Genomic DNA, 26,856 nt, shown 5'->3' on the forward strand with positions numbered 1-26,856 from the left:
GCTCCTTCAAGGAGTGCCATATCGACATTCACATCTGGGAAGCACTAGCTCTCGATCGCTCATCATGACGCGAAGCTGTGAGTCTCGGAGTCTCAATATTGGAAGCAAGAAGAGTGGCTAGGGCGAAAGAGCGCCGAACCAACAAGAAGCTGAGAAAAGAAGCAGGCCTATCTGCAACTGACCAACCCTACCCATGCCACGTAGGCCTATGAGGCCGGCTTTTTAATGCGATTATTGGACTCTGCAGTCATCTTCAGGTACATAGGATTATTTGAGAAATGTGCTCATTTCAATCACGAAGGAGGAGCTATATATATATTTAAATATATTATCATATTTCTAAATAGTGTATATTATATGTTTAGATCTGAACTAGATTCTAGAAATCTAAAACTAGATATAGCCTACATTATTTAGTAAACTAGACCAATTTATTAGTCACCAATTTGTGGATAGATGTTGCCGGTAGCCTACTATTAATGAATCTAGATCTATATATCTCGATTTCAGTAGATCAGATAGATCAAATAGGCCTACAATATACAAGATATAGTCCTATATCTAGATTATAGATTAATGAACGATTACAATTCTTATTAGTAGCCTCCTCCCCCCCCCCTTTTCATATATAGTTACTATTATTACTAGATCTAGATAGTGATGTGAAAGTGAAGTAGATAGATTATAGGCCTACTATTTTAGATGATCAATAGATCTAGACTATATAAGTGAATAGATCTATAAATATTCATATTGATCTCATGTATGGTCTAGATTTAGAGAAAATAGAGTGGATCTTATGACTATAGATCTATGAGTTATGTTTACTTTAATCTTGAAAAAGATCTAGACAAAAGTCTAGGTGTTGTGGATCTAGATCTAGATACCGGTATAGAGATCTGTAGATAGGCTTATGTTTCGGTTTTTAAAAAACGCGCATTCGAAACTTAAAATACCTAGATTTAAGTATAAATATACCCATATTGGTAGGTCCGCGTTAATCATTTATTAGATCTATTAAAGCATGTCTATATAAAAGATATTATTATTTAAAAAATATATTATTATATAAAAGATATAGTTATGAATATTTACTAAAATAATTAAACTAATGATTTTTTTTACTTTTGCCAATTAACATTCTGGCTGGCAAAAAGGATGACTCTCCAATACTGTGAAAAGACGATAACTGCATGAGTTGGTTTGGAATTGTATTTTGTAAGACTAACTTTAAAAAAAATCCTTCAAGAGAATAAACGAAAAAAGGGTTGTCAGACGAAAAGCTGGCTGGACTACGCAAATAATGGACCAGCCTCTCTCTCTTGATATCTTGTTAAGAACATTGGTGACCGGGAAAAGTGGAGGATTTGGTTACGCGGGACAGATAATAATGATTTGATGTACATAAAAAAAATCCAGATTTTGTGTAAAATACCCAAATGTGAAAGTACTGAAAACAGCTATTTTAATGGGGTGGCCTTAAAAAAATAACTTTTGTGACGATCCCTTATTCAGGAAAATTTTATAAATCACAAAACATTGTGAGAAAATGGATGAAGTTTTTATAGATCTAATAAAATAAAGCGTAGGAAAGTTTTACTCTCATTGAAGGTCAGTCCAAGTGACTGGAGGAGTAAATTTCTTCTTTTGCATCCTCCATATTGCACCATGCGCGAAAAAAGATGCGCGACGGCACTCCCCTAGTAAAAACTAGGAGCTGTTGTTCCATTAGTATAGTTCCATGGTTCAATTACTAGATCTAGATCTAAAAATTAAATTATGTGTTACATAGGTTAGGGTTGAAAAAAAGACTTTACTTCTTATAACTACTTTACAAACAACGTTTTGTTTAAAAGTAAAGTAGCAATTATACATAAAACACTGAACCATAATCTTCAAATAAAAAAAAACAAAATTTAATAAAATACTCTGAAAGACACAAAGATAAAGGCACATTACTCGTCCCATATGCTAAAACAAATTTGTACAAATACTCATTTTTCCCTAGTGCTATTAGAGCATGGAATGGGTTGCCTGAGCTAGCCAGGAAAACCAGTGACTTGGCAGAATTTAAGTCCTTGCTTAACATGCATGACTAGATGCATGACGCGTAGGACGTAATTATCTTCTTTTTTGAAGCAACGTCTGTATTATATAAAAAAAAAGATAAGATTGTTTCAACTTTTAAAAAAAGATTCACGACATATGTTTGTAGTTTTAAAAGATCTCCATGTCCAGTCTAGATATAGTATATATAGTCTATGGTTTGTACCTACGAAATTACATAAAAATTGTCGCCATATTTGACTATCCTGTTTTAAAATGTTTTATTGCGGCTTAAAACTGGAGAGGTGGGCAGTAAATAGCTCCTCCTTCGTGGAAGATGAGCACATTTCTCATTTCCTATGGACTCGAAGATGGCTGTAAAGTCCAATCCTCGCTTTAAAAAGCCGGCCGCATATGTGACATGGGTGGGTTATGTCAGTTGCTTCTTCTCTCAGCTTTTTTTTTTTGGTTCGGCGCTCTTTTGCCCTGGCCACTCTTCTTGCATCAAATCTTGAGACTCCGAGACTCACAGCTTCTCGCCATTAGGAGCGATCGAGAACTAGTGCTTCCCAGCCTCGAATGTCGATATCGCATTCCTTGAAGGAGCTCTTGAGAGTGTCTTTATAGCGCTTGTATTGACCTACCTGGGAGCGCTTTCCTGAACACAACTCCCTGTACAGAAGTCGCTTGGGAAGGCAATTGTCTTACATGCCCCAACCATCGAAGTTGGTACCTTTTTATGCTCGCATTGATACTGTGCATGTTGGACAGCTTTAAGATTTCTGTGCCTGGTATGTTGTCGGACCAACGCACCTTATGGATACTCCTTAGACAGCGTAGTTGGAAGGAGTTTAGCTTTTTGGTGTGGCGGGAATATAGGGTCCAGGACTCTGATGCATATAGGAGTGACGGGAGAACTACAGCACTGTAGACTTTCAGTTTTGTGGATATGCTGAGTCCTCTTTGTTGCCACACTTGTTCTTGAAGTCTGCCAAAAGCTAATTTCTGGCCATCTACGAGAATGTCTGGTTCTGTGACAGCTTTATTTGGAAGAGGTTGGTGCAGCACTTCTGTCTTTTTTACATTAATGGTGAGGCCAAAATGTTTGCAGGCATTAGCGAAGAGGGACAGGCTCTTTTGAAGGTCTTCTTTGTTTGCGGCGTTTAGGGCGCAGTCATCTGCGAATAGCAGGTCTATGATGCAAACGTAGTTTACCTTGGTCCTTGCCTTGAGTCTCTAAGCATTAAATAAACTTGCATCGGTGCGATATCGTATGCCAACTCCAAACCAGGGGTGGGCAGTACAGTAAAATCGGTTAATCAGGTACGAGCCCTCTTTTAATTTTAAATTTAATTATTGCATTTGACATTAATATATCAAGGTTGTGGGCAAAAAACAAAGTTATGGAGCTATTGTGTCTGAATCTTATATTTAGCTTTAGACCCTGGTTGACAAACTATCTGCTGCACCTTTTATAACCATTAATGGACAGCCATTGGAAATAGTTCACCATTTTTGTTGCCTTGGCTCCATCATATCCAACGATGCTCTACTGGATAAAGACATTAACAACAGGATAGCCAAAGCAATAGGCACCATACCACGGTTGCAGAAAAGAGTGTGGAACAATACTTTGTTGACTAACAATACTAAAGCCTTAGTCTACTGGACCTTTGTGATGAGCACTTTGTTATATCTAAGTGAAACATGGTCAACCTTGTTATGGCAGGAAAAAATGCTAAGGCGGAACTTTAAAATAAGGTGGCAAAATAAAACAAGCAATGAGGAATTTCTGCGAATATATATATACATCATGGGCGTAGCCAGGATTTTTTTCCGGGGGGGGGAGGGTTGAGGGGGGGATCGAAAAAATATATTTCTACGTATGTATGTGTGTGGGTGTGTACATCTTTATTACATTCGGACCCTTTATTCTTTCGGGAGACGTTTATTGTGCCATAGAATAGGTTCTTCCTGGAGTAAGTGGAAAAATTGTTGACTCCCTGCCATTGTCAGCAAGGGGGTCTGAGGGAACGCTGGCAGCTCTCCTAGCGCGTGGCGGAGCCCAGCCGCCAAGCACTATTTCTGGTATTGAAAGCCAACTAAATGCATATTCTGAGGTATCTACAGTGCATTTTCCTGCTATTAAAAAGTTTTATTTAAAAAACCAGATGTGCTATTCTTACTGACTTAGACCCTCCCGCGCCGTTCGGCGCATTTGTCGTCTAGCTGTTTCCACGAAAATCTGTCACTGGTAATGTCTGAAGACTATTCCCACCTGCTCTGAGGCATCCATGAATGTGTGGTGCCAAGTTGTTGTCATCGCAACTCTTGTTATGCGTAATTCATTTTGTCGGAGAACATGTCCCGCAAACCTCATTCGGCGCTCTGTCACAATCTTACTAAGGGGTCGACTACCAGTTCAGCATAGGATTTCCTTGACTAAGACCCGATCTCTATAACTGACTCCTAAAATCTGTCTTAGCCATCTTTGTTGAGCCACATTTAGTGTTTTTTAAATTTCGGCAAATGACTATTCACTGCACTTTATTAATGGAGCCCAGCCACTGGTAGAAATGTGTAACCTCTCGTGAATACGCTCTTGAAAATTAGGTGACTGTAGTTTGCTTTAGTTTTATATCGAAAAGGAAAGTTTTATCGTCAAAATCATCTGTTGGGGGTTTTAAACTAAAAAATCTCTGGAGTTTTTTTTTTAAATTCAAAACCCCATTTAGCTACGGTCATAGAATTTGGTAACTGTAGTTTGCCTTAGAATAATATTGAAGATAGAGGTTTTCCACCTCAAAACGCTCTGTTGGGGGATTTTAAACTCAAAACCATCTGGAGGAGGGGTTTAAACTCAAAACCCCCAATTGGCTTGGCTACACTCAAATAATTTTAGTTTGTAATTTGCTTTTTTTTTATATTGAAAAGGTATTTTTTAGCATCAAACCCCCTTTGGCAATGCTCATTGCATTTTGAGTGCGTAATTTGCGTTTTTTTTTTTACATTGAAGATGTATTTTTTAGCTTCAAACCCCGCTGGCGGGGGGTTTAAACTCAAAATCCCTTTGGCAACGCTCATAGAATTTTGAGTGTATAATTTGCTGTGTTTTTAATATTGTTACGAGTCTCAAAATCCAGGTCTCTGCAAACTGCACCATACACCACCAACTTAAAGAACTTGACAACTCAGGGCTCCAAAGTAACGTAACACTTTAAAAGTTGAATAAATAACAGCCAATACTGTACAATTGGCAGCACGTAAACTGTACAAATATCTCTCCTGTTAATAGCCGTACCGGTGTATCAACTCTTGCACTGGCCTCTCCCTTCGTTCCGTGCTTGCACTGGGTTCAACAGTTCAGGACTGACTTCACACACTAGGCTCGTTGTGTCGGACTCGATCGCAGACCAAGATCTAGACGCCGTTCGTCTCAACTGTACTTGATAGTACTCCGCACTGAACCGTCGTAATGCTCCGTACAGAACCACACCGCTGAACTGTGCTGTAGTCGACCGTGTTCTGAACTCTTGTCGTGAACCTGCTTTCTGAACCTTGCTGTATTGAGCCCCTTTTCTCGACCCTCTTGACTGCGTCACCTCCGCTCTTATATAGGGTCCCTACTGGCCTTCTAGAACCGGACAGAACGCCGCTCGACGTTTCTAGGTGGTCAGATGACTACAACTCTCGTGACGCTCCTGAGCTCTGTTCATGACGGCGATCCTTCCCGAACTGTCCTGTTGACACTCGACTCGGCTGACCGTCGTAGCTCGTCACGGTTGACCGCTCGTCTAGCGCTGGCCTGGGGCGATTTGCGTCGGCTGACTACACACACTTCACTACCCCTCTCTGTGCCACCACCAAGTTTATAACAATATTAAAGAGGTATTGTTAGCTTCAATTCAAACCCCACTGAAGGGGGGTTTAAACTCAAAACCTATTTATCTACGCTCATAAACATTTTGAGTGCATAATTTTTTTTTATAATCAAGTTATTCAAGAGGTATTTTTAGCATCAAACCCCGATGAAAATGGAGGGGGGGGGGTTAAAACTCAAAACTGATTCAAAATCTATTAAGCTACGTGCGTAGTTTGCTTTTTTAAAAATATTTTTGAGGTACTTTTTAGCTTCTAATCCTACTGAAGAGGGGGAGGGGGTTAAACTCAACACCCTTTTGGCTACGCTCATAGAATTTTGAGTGTGTAATTTTCTTTTTTTATTTGAAAGAGGGGGTTTATTGTAAATTTTGGAGGGGGTTTTAAAATCAAAATCTTTCTTGGAATCTTGGAATTTGGGGATTGTCGTTTGAATTTTTTTTTGTTTTGTTTTATAGAAGAAGGATTTAACTGCAAAAACCTCGCTGTAAGGGATTTTGAACTCAAAACCCCTTGGTAGCACTTAAAACCCCTGGTAGGGGGTTTGAAATTTAAACCTCCCTGGTAGGGGTTTATTAACTTAAAACCCCCTGGTAGGGGTTTTATACTCAAAACCCCCTGGTAGGGGGTTTTATACTCAAAACCCCCTGGTAGGGGATTTTAAACTCAAAACCCCCTTGGCTGTGCTGGGGCAAGTGATGGTTTAGTATTAAAATGTCACCTAAAACAAACAAAATCGAAGCAAAAAATCAGTCATCAAATTCCAATCCCCCCTGCGGGGGGGGGGATTACATTTGGGGGGGGGGCGTTGGGGTACCCCCCCCCCCGGCTACGCCCATGATATATATAGGTAAACATACACATCGTACATAAATCTACATATTTTAAAGGAGAATCTGAAAACTGTTAGAGGTTTAACAGTACTAACTCAACTAGCATCAAATTTCCTTGAAACCAATCACTACTTGACGTCTGCTGACATGATGGTGATTTTAGGAGCTGTAATTGCATTACTCTTGGGTTTGTACTTTTTTTCTTTTTCTTTTGTTTCATTTCTTGAATATATTTTAAAAGTTTTTTCTTTTCTTGATATTATTTTGTTTTAGTTTTCATTCTTCACTAACAGACTTTGATAGACAAAATGTATTGACAGTGATATGTAGTAATAAATGTATACAGCTTTTGTAACGGCCCGTCGCTTAATTTGACGAAAGGTTTATAGGTGACATGAAACCATTTCTTTTTCTTGTGTTTGTTTTTCTTACTTTTGAGAAAAAATATTGATGAGATGATGCAAAAAAAAATGTGGAAAAGGAGTGAAATAATCATGGGTTATTGCCTAAACAGCAAGTGTTTGTTCTATAGAGATTTTCTGATACACATTTGTAAAGTCATTAGATGACGTTTCAATAATTCTTACATGTTGATTGGAGTATTTACAACAAAAGTTACCATTACAACTATTTAAAAAAAAATTAGAACTAAGTTCAAATTTCAATGTTCGATTTAAAAGTTCGCATACACTTTTCAAAATGAAACCAAAAAAGGCACAGAAAAAATCTAGAGATAGAAAAACAATTTATTTTACATCAAGTCACGATCAGCTAATTAGTAGATAAGATTTAATTTGCACGAAATTAAAATGTATTAACCCAATCAGGTCAAGGGAGTACAAGTGGTTTTAAGTTTAATAGAAATAAGAAAAAAAGATAATTTTGCAACCATCGTGTAAATTTACACCGGTGTATGTATTTTAGGTCATAGTCTGGCCCAGGTGCATGTCCTCCCAATGATTGACCCACTGGCGCCTTTAACGTGTTACCACTGTGATGAACATATGCATAGTTTTCCGGAGTGCTTATCAACACCAGTCACGTGTCATGCTGATGAGGTAACTATTGGCTGTAGAGAAAGAGAATCATATTACGGTAAACATTGTTTGACATATTTCGGATGTTTCTTCAGAGAAGAAGATCATCTACTTCCTAGTCCAAGCCTCCGCAAGACGAAGGACAGGGCCGGTCTTAGTTCACTGAATCATATGCGGCGCAGTGGGCCCCGCACTTCCATAGGCGAATTTTATGTGTAAATGTTTTATATTAAACCATTTTAACTAATTATTAAAGGGTTCCTGATATTCTCCTAAAATTGTTAAATAAGGGAAAGTCATCAAAACTTCCTGAAATTATTAAAATCTTCTAAAAACGCATGCAAATCTCCTTAAAAACAGATAAAATTGTAATTTCGGAGTGTCATTCAATATGAAAAAACACCAATCCTACTCGCGATGAAAAAAAAAAACGGCATTGTTAGCTTTCATTTAATAAAAATGTAATCATAAGGCGAATTTTAACCAAAACAAGAAGTTCAAATACTTAATTTACTTTTATAGTCACTGGCATACAAATATAAATACAAATCTATCTCGACCTCTTAAAAAAACGATATTTTGCTAGTCAATAGTAAATTTAAAGGATATCTGAATGTTTATCGGCCTTTAGTTGGAAAACCACTATCTACTGTAGTTGGCTAGTAAAGTTAATTGACAGGGCTTTTGTATTTAGTAAAGAGTGAATTAAATACAAAGACAAATTTATTTTCTAACACAAAATTTTATTTTCACTTATTATCCTTATCCCTACCCAGACTGGGCCCCGCGCAATCCACTTTGCATAGGGCCCCGCAATCTGTAGGACGGCCCTGACGACGTGGGTGGCAGTGGACAGGATATGAACTTATGAAGCCTGGACTATTGAGAAAATGAACGACAGTCCAGCGTGCATTGCGCACGACCAGGCAACCTAATCTTGGTGGTAGTGATTATTTACATGGATCCACAGGTGTTCTTCAGCTGATGGAAGGCTGCTCGAGCGTTACTAATACGGGTTCTGACATCAGCATCTGTTTCTCCATGGTGTTCTAGGATACTGCCGAGACAGGTGAAGCTTTCCACCTCCTCCAGCGCCTAACCTTGGACTGTAAATGGTGTTTTGTTGGATGCCTTTATCTTGAACACCTTGCTCTTCCCTCTGTTTAAGGTATGAAACATTTTAGCTGAATTGTCAGCAACAACGCTTATCTTTTCCTGCATCTGTTGCTGTGTGTGAGAAAGGAGAGCCAAGTCATCTGCAAAGTCAAGTCATCTAACTGTTTCCACAGTGTCCACTGTATACCATTCCGCTTCTGGTCTGTTGCTGTCTTCATGACCCGATCCAATCTATGGCTAGTAGAAACAAGAATAGAGAGAGTAAACAGCCTTGTCTAACTCCTGTTTGGACTTCAAATGGGTCTGCCAGTTGTCTGCCATGCACTATCCTCCAAGTCATCCCCTCGTATGGATTTTTGATGATATGCGTAATTTTTTCAGGCACTCCATAGTGTCTCAAAAGTCTCCAGAGGGTCTGTCTATCCACGCTGTCAAAAGCCTTCTCATAGTCAATAAAGCTTAAGTAGAGAGGGGAGTTCCAGTCCATGGACTGTTCCAAAATTATGCGTAGTGTCGCTATCTGATCTGTGCATGATCTCTCCGTTCGAAAGCCGGCTTCTTAGTCATGGAGATGTGGATCTACAGCATCTTTCATTCGGTTTAGCAGAATGCGGTTAAACACTTTTCCTAGAATGGACGGTAGTATTATTCCTCGATAGTTGGAGCAGGAACTAAGGTCGCCTTTCTTTGGGAGTTTGATGAGGTAGCCCTCCTTCCACTCTGGTGGCACTTCTTTTTCCCATATCTTGCAGAAAAGAGGGTGGAGTGTGTATATATTATATAAATAATTTAGGTTCCAAAGGACTGTCAATGCCGGGGGATGAAAGTTGGGATAAGCTCCCACTTTCCAAGAAATGCTTCCCTGGCTTGCATCTATAAATGCCTCTGACAGTCAAATCCAGCTCCTGGCCTTTACGTGTGATTTTCCTAAAAATCCGACGTAACCTGTTTTTAAAAAATGACAAGAGAAGGGATGAAAGGCGGAACACTGGCGCCTCAAAACCAGTTTAGCTTCGTGTGGATGGGGCACGTCAGCTTGAATAATGCAACCCATCAAGGAGAAGGAAAACTCTGACTCCTAACCTCCACTTTCTGGCAATACACCCCGTGTAGTTATCGGGGCTTGGAAATGACCTAGTAATAATAACCCCACTGCCTTTCCATTTGCATTTCATTTCACTAAGCGAATAATAGTGGAGCTCCCCCCCTCTAGGTGCTTTTTGATGAAGGCCTGGACTGCACTACCCCAGACAGAGGTCTATGTCTCACTACGCTCTACTACTGGATATAAACCCATCACGAAGATTTTTTTTTGGAACTGGTGAATGTAATAGTGTGAAGGGGCCTGGATCCAGGATGTGACGATTCCACAGGGCATACACAGGGCACAGTCCACCTTAAGCTTTTCTACTGCAAAATAGTTTCATTTGGAGAGCTCTATGGATGGCGAAGAATGGATTATTGGCCAACCCACTTTGCCCCATGGTTATTCCAGTTGCAGTTTCACACCCGGATGTTCTTTTAATTCAGTAATGGAGCAAATTGCCAATACCGAAAACTTCCTTAAAATACGGGGATTATATTACATATATAGAAGTATACTTAACTTTATCAACCATACATGGAAAACTGGAGACATACCACAGAAATGGAGAACTGCAAACATAATACCCATTTTATAGAAAAAAAAAAAACTACCAGGAGACCCTAAAAGTTATAGACCAATATATATAACATCAAGCATTGCGAAATGGCAGAAAAAATGATTAATAACCGACTTTATTGGTGACTAGAAAGGACTTGCTTACTCCACAATGCACAAGCTGACTTCAGGACAGCAAGTAGAAAAGAAGACCATCTCTTTCGTTTTATCCAGGACATAGTGGAAGGGTTTCAAGAAAACAAACACACTACAGCCGGATGATAAAGTGTGGGGAAAAGGTCTATTTTTGAAGATGAAAAAAGGGCATCCATGGAAGAATGTAAAGCTGGATCGGAGCTTTCCTAAAAAACAGAACCATCCAAAATCGATTCGAAGGTGCCATCTCTAGTAAAAAAAAGTTTGGAAGAAGGCGTACTACAAGGTTCAGCCCTTAGCTGCACGCTCTTTCTAATCTTCATGAATGACCGCCCGGACCTCATTTTGGTCAATAAGGTACTTTACGCAGACGACCTTTTAATTTGGACTACAGAGAAATATCCAGTGCTGACTAGATCTAAATTAAACAGAGCCCTCACAACTATCTGCACATTTTCAAAATTATGGAAAATGGAAATAAATAAAGAAAAGTCAGTTTATTCAATCTTTAGCCACAGCAACAAAATAGCACAAAAGAAACTATATCCTAAAAATAGACTCACAGACAATAAATACAGAAGAAAATCCAACATATCTTGGTCTAAAACTAGACCTAAGACTGTCTCTGAAACGATTTATGGCAGAATTAAAAGAAAAGGCATCACAAAGATTGAACATAATAAAACACCTAGCAGGAACATCCTGGGGAGCTGAATGTCAGGGTTGTGTTAAGGCCTTAGCTCGTTTACCCGGGCCCCTGACATTCAACAGGCACCTTCGTGCTTACAAATAAATAAGTGATTCACTGTTGACAATGTAATTGTTTAATGATATGAATATAAGTTATGATGACAACTGATGGAGTAATGACATTGCATTGGAAACATTCTAATATTGTGAATATATTAATTAAACAGTAATTCTACACCTTGCTGTCTGACCACGTGACACACAAATGCTCGCAATCACAACAAAACACATTTAGTGTAGAACTCCAATCCCATACTAACTCCCTGTAGAGACATAAATAAAGACAAACTAAAAGAACCAGTCTAGTATACTATGGCATCGAAAACAACTGCCAAATGCAGTCATGCCTTAGATACTCACCCTAAACAGGGGAACACAGAAGAATCTCAAAGAAAACGTTACACCAGCATAATAACAAAAACACTCCATCAGCTTACAAGCAAGGCAACAAAAAGAAAGTGCGTTCAAAAATTGTGCACTTAATACACATTGGTGCTAGAATGCCATAATCTACGCACCGACACTGAAAAGAAAACATTAAGACAGTTATACACTGGATACGTCAGATCTGTCATGGATAACTGTCTCTCCATACAAGTAGCCGCCAACAAAACCTAACAATCATCTTTAGTGGAGGTATGAGAACTACTCCCACAGCAGCCTGTGAAATAGACTCCAGTATTGAACCTCTTAAGTTAAGACGTTAAGGCGCAACAGAGCAGCATTAGAAGCTATCGAGAGATACAGAAAGTCGGAGGACGACCATCCAAATAAACTACTAACACAGAGAAATAAAACAAAAAGCAAAGAACTCTGATCCAACTTACTGACGAACTAGCCCTAAAACACCATCTACCCAATAACAGAGAAGAAAATACCAGATTCGCAAACATAACTTCTAGACTTAACTACAAACAACCAACTATTAAAACACATTTAATAAATAATACTCTAACAAAAGAATCAAATCCACTGAGGCTTGAAACAATTGAAAGCTATCCAAAAACAGCCATCCTAAATACACCGACGGATAAATCTTCAAAGCCACCGTCAATGCTGGTCTTGGTGCCTTCCTGGTATTCCCCAAAAATAAACACTTTGAGATAAGTGCTGTGGAGACTACAGCTCAAACTTCCAAGCCGAAATTGAGGTAATTACCATAGCACTACAGACAGTGGAAAACAAATTATATGAAGGAGTACAATCACCATCAGATATTGTTGTTTTACAGACTCCCAATCCACTCTTTAAGCACTTAATAGCAGCACCTCAAAAAACCAAAGAGAGTTGACAACACTAATAGTGAGAAAACATCAGATGATGACAAAATTAAACATCAACATCACATTACAGTGGATCCCTGGACACATTGGCGTCATGGGAAATGAAATGGCAGATAAGCTTTCAAAGGCAGGATCATCTATGGAACAACAAGATAGACCTGTTAACTACCTCACCCTAAGGTCATTGTTAAGCAACAACCAAAAGAGGAGTGGATCAACCAATGGGCAACAGGAAACAAAGGCAAAGCCATGTACAAAGAAATAACAAACTGGACAGTATTAACTTCCTCCCCCGCAAAGAGTAATCTACAGTCTTCCAACTAAGGACAGGAGACACACCCCTGTTAAATTACCATCTCAATAAAAAATAAATTCCACAAAACTACCCCTTTGCAGACACTGCGCCCACACTTATGAAACCGTAAACCATATCCTCTTTGAATGCCCCTTCATAATCCACCTTAGGCAGACCCTACTATCACTACAGCCTAACATAATCAACACCCTGTACGGTAGTGTGAACAACTGAAGAAAACTGCACACTATTTTTCCTTGGCACAGTCTGCAAAATAGCTGACAGCTCAGCAGCAAAACGCTGGCTAAGAAGAATATAAATAACTAGTCGACCCACGGCGTAGCATACGCCGTTATTTTGCAGGGCCAGCCTTAGACCAATGCAATCTATGCGACTGCAATGGGCCCCGCACTTTCAAAGGACCCGCGCTAATTCTAGGATTAAATTATTTAATTAAACCATTTTATAACTTATAACAGAATTTCCGCAGCCTTCTGTCGATTTACCAGGAGCTCCTGGAAATCTCTTGAAATTGCAAAATATACGAAAAAGTAATGGAAATCTCCGAAAATAATTAAATTCTTTTGAAAACTCAACAAAAAAATTTAATGAAATATATAGACAAAAATTGTCATTTTGTGGTGTCAATCAAAATGGAAAACGCCAATCCTACGCGCGATGAAAAAAAAACGGCATTATGCAATACCCATAATTGTGGAATCTGGTGAAAGAAGCGTTACGCATCTCAAACTAATGAAGAATTACTTAAGGTCAAGAATTCTCGAAGATAGATTGAAACAGTTGGTAATTCTTGCTATTGAGCGTGATATATTTAGGAAATAAAGATTTTTATGATATACTGTATGGCTTTGCTACACGCAAATCTCGTAAAGTATTTCTGTAGGTAGTAAAGAATGAATAAAATGCAAAGACAATATTATTTTCTAATACAAATTCTTAATTTTCATTTATTACAAGTATCCCTACCCAAACTTGGCCCCGCCAAATTCGTTTGCATAGAGCCCCACAATGGTTGAGTCCGGCCATGCTATTTAGTGACGGGTGAATACATAGTAGATTACTTGTTCTCCCCTCCCCTCTTTTTTTTTCGCCGCTAAAGTGACGTGGGCTAACTCTAGTCCGACTTGCAGAAATAAAAGAGTGATCTTTTCATGACTTCTATGTCACAATGGTTACGTCCGGCCCTGATATTCATTGATTGATGGGTTAATACTACTTGTTCCCCCATTCTTTTTTGTCGCCGCTAAAGTTACGTGGGGTAACTCTAGTCCGACATGCAGAAATAAAATAGTCATCTTCCCTTTACTTCTTTTTGTCGAAACTGTTGAGCCATGAAGAGAATTATATATATATATAGTCAACCCACGGCGTAGCATACGCAGCGATTTTGCCTAATCGTCAAGGGTGCTGATATTTTGTAACCCGGATGCCGAGGAATCTGAATAATATATATATCTCTAGATCTAAAAATTATCTTAGAGATTGAATAAGTGAAGATCCTTTTTAATTCAAATACAGAACTTTAATAATTGAAGATCCTTTTTAATTCAAATACAGAACTTTATTTTATCAACTGAGAATCACTAAACATATAGTACAGTGTTTACAAGAGTAAACTCTATCAGATGAATAACTTCATACTAAGTATAAATAATGAATATATTCAGATTTCTACTAGATCTCATACAAATACAAAACTTGTCTCTAATAATACGTCTTTCCTCTAAGACAATTTCTACACGACTGCCGATTTTTTCGCGCCTTTGTTCCCAACTCTCCGGTAGGTACTTGAACTTTCAACTAAGATATTTGTCTTAGCCAATGAAATCATTTTTTCGACCAATCAAGTGTTACACGCATGATATCTACGTCATTGAAAAAACCGATAACCTTGATTTGAGTTTATTATTTAATATTTACTATTTTTAATTTAATACTTGGCATTGATACATGACAATATAATTAAACATATATATCCCTTTCATTTCTCATGTTTCCAGGTTTGTTCTATCGCCTACTCTACAGAAAAAACAAATATAAAATGTCAAAAGGCCTCAGTAAGTAACATGATTTGTCAGATTTATTTCTCCTTTTATATATTAAAATATGTACATATAGCACTGAAACACTCCTGATAGTATAAAGCTGACATTAGAGACAGGGTTATAACAGCGATTGGACCCCACGATGATCTGTAACTACTGTAAATAAACGCAAAAAAAAAAGATAAACCATCTATGAACATATTTCAAGGTCTTCGGGGATCGCGAAGACCTTCCTTTAGAGAACAGTACCATGAAAAAGAAGAAAAAGCAGACAAAGAAAGCGATAAAAGAGTGTACGGCCTTGCCCATGAAAGAGGTTATATCCAAGACAAAAGACAGAGAGGAATGGCCAACAAAAATCTTGTATGGTGCCCCAACGGTCCAACAGTCGAAGGGATAAGTATAAGTTGTGTTTATATTGATTAATTACATATTAGTTAAGGATGGCAATAATTGGACAATAGGGTTCTATAGCGAACCATAGACAAGTGCATATTGAAGGTTTGGAAAACAAACACACAGATGACATACACTATTAAAGGGAGAATACTTTAATTCAAATAGATTAAAAGATTAATCAAAGAACAAGTTAAAAAGAAAAGGGAGCATAAACGTAGCAAGGAAAAATGACACGAATCACTTGTAAGCCTAAAGTAATTTATATTGACATTTACATATGGAGAATAGATCATAACTCGAATGATAATAATGTAGGTATATGTGCCGTTTTGTCTTTTAAACTTAACTCTATGTTCAAGTGTCAAGTTGTTGCTCTCTCAAAGGCGGTTCCTGAGGATGCTGTTGGCTTGTCTAGCATTGCAGCGTGAGTCCAAGTGATCATCGTTATTGAAAGAGTACTCTGCTCGTTAGCGTCCTCTAGTTGTTACTCTCTCTTGGGGTGCAAAGGGAAGCAACGATCGCTGAGAGGAAGTTACTTAGGAGCAGGACGACGGCTTTGGCAGGGGTCGGATGCACTTGAGTTTCACGTGTAGATCTCGAAGCCTAGGGTTCAGCAGGTGCTTGCAGACTTAGAGATGACTTCCTCCAGTTACGGAGTTGCGAAGATGTTCTTCAAGGTAGCACACATCACACGACCATGCAGCCATTGTCTTGGTACAATTAGCACAATATTAGGCTCTGTGTACTTGAAAACAGCTAGTTATGGGGTTTAATATTCGTTCGTCTTGTGGCAAGACTTAAGTCTGATATCTGGCATGAGATACATTCACTCTTGTTTTTTTTTCTAGTATTGCATTCGCTTTAAAGTCTGAAACCTGCATAATGATCCTACAAACTCACTTAATATCAGTTGCGGAAGAGTATGAAAAGTACTTATAAATATAGTAAGCATATTAGATCTTTCGCTCTATGGAGCAGATGATGTAAAAGTCATGTTATTTTAACTTATATCAAATACCCATTAGAATTGGATAGAATATTAAAATCTCAGTCTTCACCGAGATTCGAACCAGATACCCCCCTATGAAGGCCAAGCGCTTTATTTTAGCCCACGTGAAAATAAGTTGATAGTGGCCAGCAAAGGTGGCAGATCAGGATATTTACTAAATATTAAATCACTAAATTCTTGGTGTTTTTGTTTTGTTTGGGTAATATTGACGCTTCTGTCCGTAGGAATGTGCTTTACTTACTTCTCATGCAGCTAGACCCTGCGCTGAAGGTGGATTCCTATTAAACACAGACCAATGCCAAACTTGTTGCAATACCTCTACTTGTGTTGGTGATTTAATATCAAAGAACATCTCAGTTCAGAGTAAGTCGTAACTTAACTCAGCCTTATCGATCTTATCATCCGTCTTTTGTCAGTTGAATAAGAATGTTAATAACAAAACTACTCAATCGCAGCTGACAGCCCCGATGTCAATTAATGTTATTCTTAGACAGAAGAATCTTTGCACTAACTCGTCTTTAACGTCATCCTATCTCTTTTATTAGAGATTTTCATGTATGGTACGAACCAGGGCCGCCGCGAGGGTTGTGGCCGCCTGCGTGCGAAATTAAAAATGTCACACACCCCTTTTTTTTTCTAGAAAAAAATCCATTAAGACGGAGATGGACACTGATTTAATTTAAATCCATTTTTTGTTGACCAATCCATTTTTCCCTTTCATATTCGCACAGCTTTTGCCCCTCAAGTACAGTTGAGAATCATGGACATCTAGGTTCTTTTTGATAAACAGTACAAATTGATCTCGTTCTGACTACTCGCTTATGCTCCTGTATTTGCGACCATTATAATTGATGACCTGTGTACTTGATCATGATCAATATACAATTTCTCAATATCTTTGACTGCTCAACAGTGTTATAAGGCATGGACGTGGATATGTTAACTTGTTATTGTAAATTAAAGCATAATCCGAAAAAAAGCTCGAAATACAAAAGCCATTGACAGTGAAACTTTTTCAACGTTCTGTGTACATTTTCATAATAATCATCATAATAGGATTTTGGAGAGATGTGCTTTGTATCAACAATCATCTGACATCCACGGATTCAGAGTTGCCTACAAATTTATCCAACAAATGAAGCAACCCAGTGATTAATATTTGTTTTGAGTTGAATTCAAAGTAAATAATCCAAAGTACAAGTCACTTACACAATGACTTGAAATAAAACAGAGTAAGACAATGTTTCTCACATTCCCGGGTGGCGACTCTCTAGATAACAATATTTGAGTTCGAGTCCCATTTAGAAGCTCGATCCCAGAGGAGCGATGAAGGCTTCCACAGTGAAGTCCGTGAGTTTTTTAAAGAATGTAATAAAAAAAACAAAAGAAAATATTGTCACAATTTTTAGGTTTTATTTATCATGTATATTAATTGAACACTGTGTATAGAATCCTAGTTTACGTCATGAGAGTTCACTAAAACGTTGTTTGTTTGTTTTTAAATTGTGTTGCCTACATCATTTTTAAGCGTTGTAAAAAGTTCTTGCTGGAGATAGAATTGAAGATGCGGCAGATTTCCGCTCAACTCGGCAAGGGCTCTGAAAATCCCCCCCTCTCCTGTTGTTGGTCGATTGTTGGCTTGTAGCTCCAAACAGCTAGTAGAATTAAACCGATGAAGGCGTTTTATATTTTTAAATAAATAAACTTTAAATAACTTTAAAAAACTTTTTTTGTAAACAAAGACTCAATATAACTTTAATTGTTGACAGATTTACTTTGAGATGAGATATAATTCTAATAGTAATGAGATAAACTGATATTTAAACAGACTCTAGCTCACAACAAAAAAAAGTCTTTACTTTTTCATGTCTTAAGATTGTCTCACATTTGCACTAGGTACGTTAATTTCATCATCGTCACTGCATAACCAATAATAAATGGCTTAACATCTTCTCATTACACACTCCATAACACCTCTTTTTGTCAGGACGTTGCACCCTCCCCCCCCCCTCCTTAGGAGAGGAACTAGCGCCCACCCTCCCAGTGAAAAATTGACTTTTTAATTACCGGTAATAGATCTACTTACAGGGTTATTCGACCCAAAGAAAATAATACAAACAATCCGCAAAACTTCAAAGCTAGAAATGAGCAGGCGCTGGAAAAACCCATGGTAATCCCTCGCACGCTGCTCTATTTTATTTGTTCTAGTTTCCAAAATAATTTCTTATGTACGAATATCGTTATATTTTCAAAGGATAATGGAATAATTAGAATTTATTTAAAATATTTAAGTAATTTTTTTTCTATTTAATAAATTTTCTTTAAAAAAGTAACCATGGACTAATGATTTGACCGCCCCATAAAGTCGGCCACCTGCGTGCAATGCACACATTGCACAATAGGCAGCGGCGGCCCTGGTACGAACTACTGCACAAATAACTAGCTATTGGGTCTATCTGGTGTACAGAACATAGGACAGTGTTGATAAGCAATGCAGAATGAAATGAAACTCTTCCGTTTTTAGCTCAATATAATAAGAAAATATTAAATCAATCATCAATATGAAGGAAGTATCAGAAGTATAAACTGAAAACGTAATTAAAACTAAGTAGCGGTACAAATAAAGCAGAGTTGATAGGAAGAGAAGAGGACCAACTACCATCCTTAAGATGCTTAGTTGGTGTTAGTGACTTTGTTAACTTTTATCTTTTTTTTTCAAAAGCTCTTCCATTCTTTCTATTCATAACCCTTACCCTTTTTTCCAATTACGTCTCTTAATATGTCCCCCATATTTCTACATATATTTTAATCCTTTTTTTTTCTTTTATACTATGTGGTACTCCTTAAAGAACGTCAACCAGATCTGAAATATTTTAATGTAAATAAAGAGCAGACTACTGCAGCTCATATTTATGATGAAAATCTTCAATAGATAGATAGATAGATAGATAGATAGATAGATAGATAGATAGATATATAGATAGATAGATAGATAGATAGATAGATAGATAGGATAGATAGATAGATAGATAGATAGATAATGTTGTAAACCTGGTGGTGACACAGATGGGGGGTAGTGCTGTGTGTTTTTAGCCTACTCAAATCGCCACAGTCCAGCGCAGGACGAGCAGTCAACTGTGACCTGTGACAGTACACGCCAGTCCGGCAACGACCTGTGTGTAAATATTACGCACGCAAGTCATGACGATTGTGATCATTCTGAGTGGTCAAGAACGTTCCATCCCATTCTAGAAGGCCAGTAGAGACTCTATATAAGAGCGAGTGTGTCAGAAAGACAGGACTTCACGTGACCTCGCAATGTGACCAGTACGAGGCGAAGTTAGAGACAGACGGTGTGTGAAGTCAGGCGGAGCAAGGCGAGGTTTTGGACAGTTAGTGTAATGTTGTTGCCAACCGTACAGTGTTTTTAATGTATTTGCAATTAAATTGACTGATACTTTGGAGCCCTGAGTTGTGAGGTTCTTTAAGTTCGTTGTGTAGGTAGAGAGCCTGGATAGTAGGAGAGATACGTAACAATAAGATAGATAGATAGATAGATAGATAGATAGATAGATAGATAGATAGATAGATAGATAGATAGATAGATAGATAGATTGATTGATAGATTGATTGATTGATTGATTGATAGATTGATAGATAGATTGATAGATTGATAGTAGATAGATAGATTTATAAAACTACTAAAATAGATACTTTTTATAGTAAGAATTGCTAGAGCTACCAACATCTAGTGTTGTAAACGTTCACCCATTGAACACAATAGCAACTCTCGAATTACAATGGATATCAAATTTTTTTAAAAACAGCAATAGCAAATATAATAGTTCTGGTCAATTTTTTTTTTTACTTAATCATAGACAAGTTAATTTTAACATCTTACTCTTTTAAAAAAAAAAACAACAGATGACGATATTTTTTGCCCTAGTCAGTGCTCATCCTTAGACCTGGCGGCATGCGTTCATTCTCAAATTCACTGTACTCACGGACAGGTAAAACTTGAAACAACAATATAAACTATCAGGCTTCTTGAACATGCACATCTTTTTCTAACATTAGACATCTGTTTTCCTAAATATTGTGACATCGTGGCACTTTGAACTGTCTGTAAGGAAAGGTTTGGCTATAAAGAAAACCTGACAGCGTCGTGATTGACTTTACATGCCAAATACAAAATTTGTTTGCCATACAGTTGTATTAGTTCTCTTTATATATATATTGTTGTAACCCCGCTCCCGCGCTACACTAATGGTGCGCATCTGAGCACTACTGAACACGACTAGTGAAAGACATATAGAGACAGGAAGAAGGACTGTTGTGAGCCGGCTAAAGGTCATGGGAGTCTGAACAGTCTGGTGCTGAGTGCTGTCCTGTGTAATACTAGGAAACTGTGTGGGAGACCTGGAGCGACACTGGGAAGTGTGTCGGTGGTCTGTTCTGTGTTCTGGTATGAAGTAGGACTCTTAGAACTTAGACATATTACTCCCTGTGACTTTATAGCAGACGTCCAAGTCTAACTAGTAACTATTACTATTTGTTGATGCTTATACTAGTTATAATAAATAAATACATCGTTTACTGTTGCCGACCTGTCTTTCGTTGAGTGCCTGCCTTAGAGAGTTACAACAATATATATATATATATATATATATATATATATATATATATATATACATATATATATATATATATATATATATATATATATATATATATATATATATATATATATTGTTGCAACTCTCGTCTAGGCACTCAACGAATAGGCATGCAACTCAACACAGTTTAACAGGAAATAAATAGTTGTGTTTATTCACTAGGGTAAACACATAACATCCTTCAGCTTCCTCACAGTCTTACTACTTAGTATACCAGTCCTTTGCTACTTAACCCGAATGTGGACCAACGACAGCCTTCCCCGCTTTGCTCCAGGTCCCTACTACAACCTTCAGGCAGCACAAAAGTTGGCCTCTTAGTTTCCCAAACATTCAGACTCTTCACAATCCCTGATGTCCTGTTCTTCTCTCTCCATTCTAGTGTCTTCCTGTTTACGTTCACTAGTGCGCTAGTGCGCACCTCAAGCACTGGTGCAAGGCAGGGTTACAACAATATATATATATATATATATATATATATATAATAATAATAATAATCAGTCACTGTTTGTATGTCCTAAATTACAAGGGTCAGGGATATATCTTCCTGCCATTTGTTTTGTTTGTTTTGATTCTCTTTCTATGTTCGATAAAGCTAAATGAACAATGCATTCCAATTCAATGTAGTAATGTAGTCAAATAAAATCTTAGTCCTAACAACATATTAAAGTTAATTATCTAGATATCTGGGCTTTGATACAAAGTCTTCCAGGATCAATATATTCAAAAGTTTTTGAAGATTATCGACATTGTGCAGTTTAATTAATTCTTAGTAATAATTTTTAGCTCTTTGGTGTCACGAGTGTTATGAAAAGATAAATGCAGAAAAACGAACTTGACACCCATCTTTTTTTTTTTGACAAAAGCTTTTAAATTGGCTTAACGATAGGATTAAAAATACTTTTTTAACTTTTTATATTTTTGTTTCAAAATAATGTTTTAAAAATGTTTTATTTGCTTTAGAAAATTTTGATGTAATATTGATTTTATAAAATGAGAAATCAAATTGAAGCACTTTGTATTTGGACAGTATTGTGAAGTGACTGTTGATGATCATCACACTGTTCACGGAGCTTGTAAGGCAGCTCATGAGCTGCAAGTAAGTAATCATTGGACATTTTTTTTATTTTTATGTAGTTATACTATAATGCTTATACTTTTACATGTGTCAATATTGAGTTTTTTTTTTAATTTTTTTAAAATTAGTATTTTGTTACATTTAGATCTATATGTTGCTACACTTTAGTATATTTTATATCGTTACATTTTTTTTTACTCTTTATATATTTTGCATTATTATATTACTACACTGTATATTGTCATTTGACAGATATATATATATATTACCACTGCAACACTTCTATTATCCTGAGCTAGAAATTGATGTAGTTACTGATGCGTTATATTCACTTTTTTTTTTAAGAAACGTTCGAATTCAGGGTTCCTCAACCTGTTGATCGCAACCCCTTTGGGGGGTCGAATTACTATTTCCCAGGAAAATATATGTCTTTTCTAATGTGTCAAAGTTGACTTTGTATTTTTTTTTCATTGAAAGTTACCTTTCATTAAATTGGTATTCGAGTATAGGTGTTGCAGTCATGTGAATTTGAAGGATTCATGCATTTTAATTGTCGCAGCATAAATATTTTAACAGTTTAAATCAATGTAAGTAAAAGCATAATGCAACGTTAAGCCATTGCGGAATCATATTGTAATAACTTAATGGAGGCAAATTCGCGATGTAGATTTTTATTCACGGGACATCACAAATACATAGAACAACATCTGCCTTTAGCACAGCCTCTTCATAAGCTCTAGACTTGGGCGGAATCCCTAATAGTGCGCAGCTTCTGCAGCTTGGATGGTGGTGTGCATGACAAGGTTGTAACAATATATTATTCTATGGTAACGTCGTGACCCACTTGAAAAGTTATTTCTTTTATAACCATCGTTTAATAGTCCACACTATTGAAGGTAATATTTTCATTATGGAACAAGTATGTAATGGGATCTCAAACAAGAGAACTTCCATAGTTTAAATAGGATTTCAAAAACCCCAGTGCGTCATTTCTAACGATCTTTAAAGCCCAAATAATTGTAGCGTCGATATGATAGCTGATAATATGATATGTGAAAAGCTTGATCGAAAGGCTAAGTACGCTTTAACTTGGCTTGGCTTGGCTACCTATAAAGGGGCTCAAGGCTAGACACCCGACTCGAGCAGAATTGTGTTTACTGAGCGCCTAAATGCAGCACGGAAAACTTTCTCCCAGATACCACCTTCCACCACTGATCCACAAATGAGATTGGACCATAGCGCTCTGACCATGCTATAAGCATGAAACTAGCGCTATATAAAAAAAGCTATATTTATTTATAGCTTTAGCGACAAAGGTGCCCAGAAATTTAGATATAAGGTTAGCTATATAGATGGTGGCTATTGAAAAGACGAGTTTCTCTTTGCAAACCTCTTGAAACAATTACTACTGCACTTGATGTATAAGAAAAGTTGGTTAATTTTTGGAAAAGTATAAAAATTTCTTTAAAAAAATATAAGTGGTGTCTGCAGAGATGATGCTCTAAGTATGCTTGTATGTAGGTCTGGATATCAACATTAAGTAACCTACAGAATGAGTCAAAAAAAGTCTTCGGAAATACTTTCAGATTCATCGACAAATGTAAGATTTATGGCAGATGGGCTACCTAACATTACTAACAAGAATCCTGTGACGAGAAATTTCATCACACTTTCCATATCAACCAGACATCACGCTTGCACGTAACAGCACTGAGTCAGCAGTCTATTTACAGTCAAAGATGAACATGTTCCAGAGAAGAGTATATTGAACACATTAATACTAATAGCGATGCAGTGATGAATGATTTCATTTCAATGTCAATTACATAAATCTGGGTTAAGTGTTTGCAGTCAAATCCCGATTTGAGCCTTCTACTTCAATTAATATATTTTAGCGAGTTATCAAGCCTATTAGTTATAAAGTCTAAATACAGAAAAAAAAATGATGCAGAAGATGACATTCATCGTGATCTCTCATAGACTGCCCCCAGAACTCCTGATCTGATGAAACACTATTGCATCATTGTAGTGCGCCATTGCGGAACTGCTATTCGTGCTTCGCCATGCATTTCTCTTATACAACACGAAAAAAAAAAAGATAAATAAGAAATAGAAAAGTAAACTAATTTTTTTTTATTTCATTATAATAAGGATTACAATTTTATAACATTAGCAAAAGCACAGTTAGTTATGCGTATGAAAGAAAATAGGTTTGCGGTTGTGGGCCTCCCATAGTGGGGAATTGTTAAAAGGGGTTGCGGAGCTGAAAAAGGTTGAGAACCTCTGTTCTAATTCATAGTTCCAATTTTTTCTTACTTCCATGAAATTCTATGAAGATTTGCTTCTGCAAAGGAATACATTGAAATGTATTATTTCAAAACGTTTCAAGAATGTAGCTATAATGAATGGTTCCTTTTATTTGTTAGTAAGATTTATTACATGTGTTTATAAAATTGAGTACTATGGGTTGGTATTTTTAAGACAACGGTTTTTTAATGTAACAGAGATGCAACGAGGACAAAAATAAACATCCCTGCTCTTCAACATTTCTAAATGGTGGACACGGCACAAGGTGCGTCTGGGATTGCTGCACAACTCTGGACTGTTTGAAAGCACACTTTGGAGCCTTTCTGGGTTTTGTATCTTATTTAAATTTTTTTTCTGAAATTTCTAAATGTTTATCCATTTCACCAGCTGGTAGATCCAGGGTAGGTAGAACCGATCGTCCACAAATTGTCCCCCCCCCCCCACTCATCTATCGGAGTACAGTAAAAAAAAGTTACGCATTTGCTGTTTTTATTAATTACTTCACTTGTAGCAATAAGATATGGTACGTATTGATATTTTAATTTATTCTTATCTAGTTTATAAAGCAGTAAATAAGGCGTATCTATGTATGTATGTATGTATGTATTTATTTATGTATGTATGTATGTATGTATGTCCCGAAAAAAAATCAAAACTGTTTGATAAATCTTGATAAAACTTAGCTTAAAAGTTCCTTAGATTATGGAGGAGACCGTAGTTTATATTTACTGTCCCTCTTACAACCATAGGACCCTAATATTAGACAAAAAGTACCTAATTTTTTAACAAATGGGGTACACCCGTTTTAACATTCAGTAATTTATATTGGATATCAATATATCGGCTGAACAGTAATACCCAATCTAAGGCCCGCAGACCGCGGGCCATGTCAGGCTAGTTATATATAAAATTAAGTTTAATCACTAGTAGATATAAAATGGAAAAGGAGGTGTCATACACAATGCGGGGTTTTTAACCACCTCCCCTTACTGATAAGGAAACAAAAAGAACGGTAATAGCATCAGCGAATCAAGGGATAGGCCTAAATACAATCGCAGTTCAGCAAAACAATTGGTTGGCATTTTACGTCTGACATGACGCTGCAGCGTTTTCAATCTTTTTCTTGCTTCCGGTGTGATCACCATCTGCGATCCAGAACCCATCCTTTACCTTGATCTCCATGTGTTTTTTCCCCCCAAATGTTGGTGTTGAGCTTAATGAGCTTGATGTGTATGTAGAGTGGACGTCCCGCAGCTGTCCTGCCTTCTATTAAATCAGCCTACAATAAATCTTGTGAGATTCAACACTGTGGCATTAGGTTTACATGTCCAGAATGCCAAGATGTCTTCTACTGATAACAGTGAGATATTTCCTGGCACCCTGCTCTAAGTGATATATAATGCTACATATAACGTTGGTATATTGATTTTCTCCCCACCTCCCCCACCTCTTTAATATAAAATTCAATCAATAGTAAGTATAAAGTTTTGCATGTTATTTTGTTTTAAAATTTTACATCTCTCTGTTGTCTGTTGTTATAAGTAAAAAAAAAAGAGACTGTTTTAATTTAGATCTCACAAGGAGCGTCTATATCATATATATATATATATATATATATATATATATATATATATATATATATATATATATATATATATATATTCACAGACCAGAAGAAAGTGTTTTTGGGAGGGATTTTCAAGGTAACAGGTATTAGAATTCTCGGGACAAAAGGAGAAGCGCTGAAATGGGGGTAGTTTTATTAAATTATAAAAAGCGGGAAAAAAAAGTTGGCTATGGGGTTCCGGTAAAAATAGTATGTCATTGTTACGAAATGCAAGATGTAACAAGAAAAAAATTTGCCCTCTTCCAAATAGCGTCATAGAGGCTATCAAATATTTCGATAAAGAAATGAAATGCAGAAGAATAGTCAGAGTAAGTAAATAAGGCTATTTATTAAGGTGGAAGTTTGTGGAAGGAGATTAGTGATATTTGAAGCTACGGGCCGTTCCAATTCAAGTAATAGGTACAAGAATTTGCGAGCCAAAGGAATGCATGAACGAGCGTTTACATGTAGGTCTTTGAATTATTAATATAAGAAAGGGAGGGGGCCATGGCTAAATAACGTTTTATAGCCTTGGAACAAATCCAAGGGCGTAATTGGTGGATAATGCTAGTATAATATAGGCTATATTCGCAAAATACCACAGCTTCATCATCAAGAGATCTCAGGAACTGCATGAGATTATGTACATAGATTCTTTTAACCAATTAAGTGCTCGCTAAG

The 26,856-nt window shown here is 37.1% G+C and overlaps 1 protein-coding gene across 1 annotated transcript in view; it reads left to right on the forward strand.

Annotated features, from left to right (window-relative positions):
* Window positions 1–6,823: 6,823 nt before the first annotated feature.
* LOC106060169 (uncharacterized) overlaps window positions 6,824–26,856 on the forward strand; it is a 32,302-nt gene continuing 12,269 nt past the window's right edge. Inside the window, exons 1-7 of the mRNA XM_056041510.1 lie at window positions 6,824–6,945; window positions 7,683–7,816; window positions 15,059–15,115; window positions 16,736–16,874; window positions 20,436–20,521; window positions 22,215–22,283; window positions 24,767–24,896. Of these exons, the coding sequence (XP_055897485.1) occupies window positions 6,906–6,945; window positions 7,683–7,816; window positions 15,059–15,115; window positions 16,736–16,874; window positions 20,436–20,521; window positions 22,215–22,283; window positions 24,767–24,896 (655 nt within the window). The 5' untranslated portion in view covers window positions 6,824–6,905. The remainder of the gene's footprint in view (window positions 6,946–7,682; window positions 7,817–15,058; window positions 15,116–16,735; window positions 16,875–20,435; window positions 20,522–22,214; window positions 22,284–24,766; window positions 24,897–26,856) is intronic.

This window comes from Biomphalaria glabrata, chromosome 9, assembly GCF_947242115.1.
Source record: "Biomphalaria glabrata chromosome 9, xgBioGlab47.1, whole genome shotgun sequence".
Lineage (NCBI taxonomy): Eukaryota > Metazoa > Mollusca > Gastropoda > Planorbidae > Biomphalaria > Biomphalaria glabrata.